At 51.8% G+C, this 1163-nt stretch overlaps 2 protein-coding genes across 2 annotated transcripts; both read left to right on the forward strand.

Moving 5' to 3' along the window:
• Window positions 1-111: 111 nt before the first annotated feature.
• PPTG_21821 (hypothetical protein) lies at window positions 112-261 on the forward strand (the record flags this gene model as incomplete). Its single annotated transcript, XM_008900521.1, has 1 exon — window positions 112-261. The coding sequence occupies one exon, from the start codon at window positions 112-114 to the stop codon at window positions 259-261; it is 150 nt and encodes a 49-aa protein (XP_008898769.1).
• A 41-nt stretch (window positions 262-302) lies between these two features.
• PPTG_06120 (hypothetical protein) lies at window positions 303-668 on the forward strand (the record flags this gene model as incomplete). The annotated part of the gene is made up of 1 exon (XM_008900009.1): window positions 303-668. The coding sequence occupies one exon, from the start codon at window positions 303-305 to the stop codon at window positions 666-668; it is 366 nt and encodes a 121-aa protein (XP_008898257.1).
• Between the last annotated feature and the right edge of the window lie 495 nt (window positions 669-1163).

Below are 1163 nucleotides of genomic sequence, written 5' to 3' on the forward strand. Positions count from 1 at the left end.
GGCCATTCACCAGTCGAAGTGTTCACAGGACTGCCGGCCTCATCAGCGCTGGATGTACTGGTTGTGCCAGCCACTGAAACCTCCGCTGAGCGAGTCGTTGAACTTGGTGATATGGGCGACAAACTGGACCATCTACGCACGTCACTACGGGACCTACACCGCGAGGTGAACGATACTAAAGAGCGCAAGCGGTTGCAGGACATGAGAGCTCACAAAGGCACGTCGGTGAACTTCGATGTGGTCGACTTCGTGCTTTGGTAACGAATCGACCAACGCCTCCCCAATCAAAAGCTTCTAGGGCAATGGGTTGGACCGTTCGAGGTTGTGAAGGCGCTACCCCACTCGTTCGAAGTCAAGCATCTAGTGACGGGACGTGCCTACGACGTACATGCTTCAAGTTTTATGCTGACTCGGCTCTAAACACTACGGAGGAGCTACTGGAACTCTGTTCGAGGCATGGCATGGTGCTTGGTGTCGAACGATTCGTTGATCATCGTTTTAATAAAGAATACGGACGATGGGAGCTGATGGTGGCCTGGGCCGGGCTTCGGGCGATCGAAAACTCGTGGGAGCCGCTCGCTACGCTACTTCAGGACGTACCCGTTAAAGTTCGCAACTACGTCGCTACTACGGCTGAAGACGAAGAAATTCGCGGACAACTCGACTAGTTCATTGTTCCTATCGTGACCAAGCTTTGGGAGGCGCTGTCAGCCGGTTTACGGCCGTATATCAAGCTATGGTCACGCCAGCGCACTGACGGAAACCAATGGCGAGGGTGAAAGCTGTAAGGCACGCGTCATGATGCCTTTCAGTGAAGAGGAGGTTCACGCCACTGCGCTGCTTTGGACTTAGAGCACGCTGAATGAACGACGAGTGGACACTGGCACGTGTCCTCGATTGCATGATCGTTGAGTCTGAAGGAAGACACAAGGAGAGTTAGTCCAAGTCAGCGAGTTTGTTTGTTTGCTTTTCTTTCACTAATAAACTTTCCTCATCAGAAGAAAACCCCGGGTCTCGCGACAACCTGGTAATAACTGACGCCGTGTAAGACGCAGTGATCCACCACTTCAGTTGAGTAACAATTTTTCCACCTGCAGACCACAGAATGGCGACACTTGTGTCTCATTTTCTTGTTAAGATGTTTCGACTATACTGCTGAGCAT

Source organism: Phytophthora parasitica (genome assembly GCF_000247585.1).
Source record: "Phytophthora parasitica INRA-310 unplaced genomic scaffold supercont2.9, whole genome shotgun sequence".
Lineage (NCBI taxonomy): Eukaryota > Oomycota > Peronosporomycetes > Peronosporales > Peronosporaceae > Phytophthora > Phytophthora nicotianae.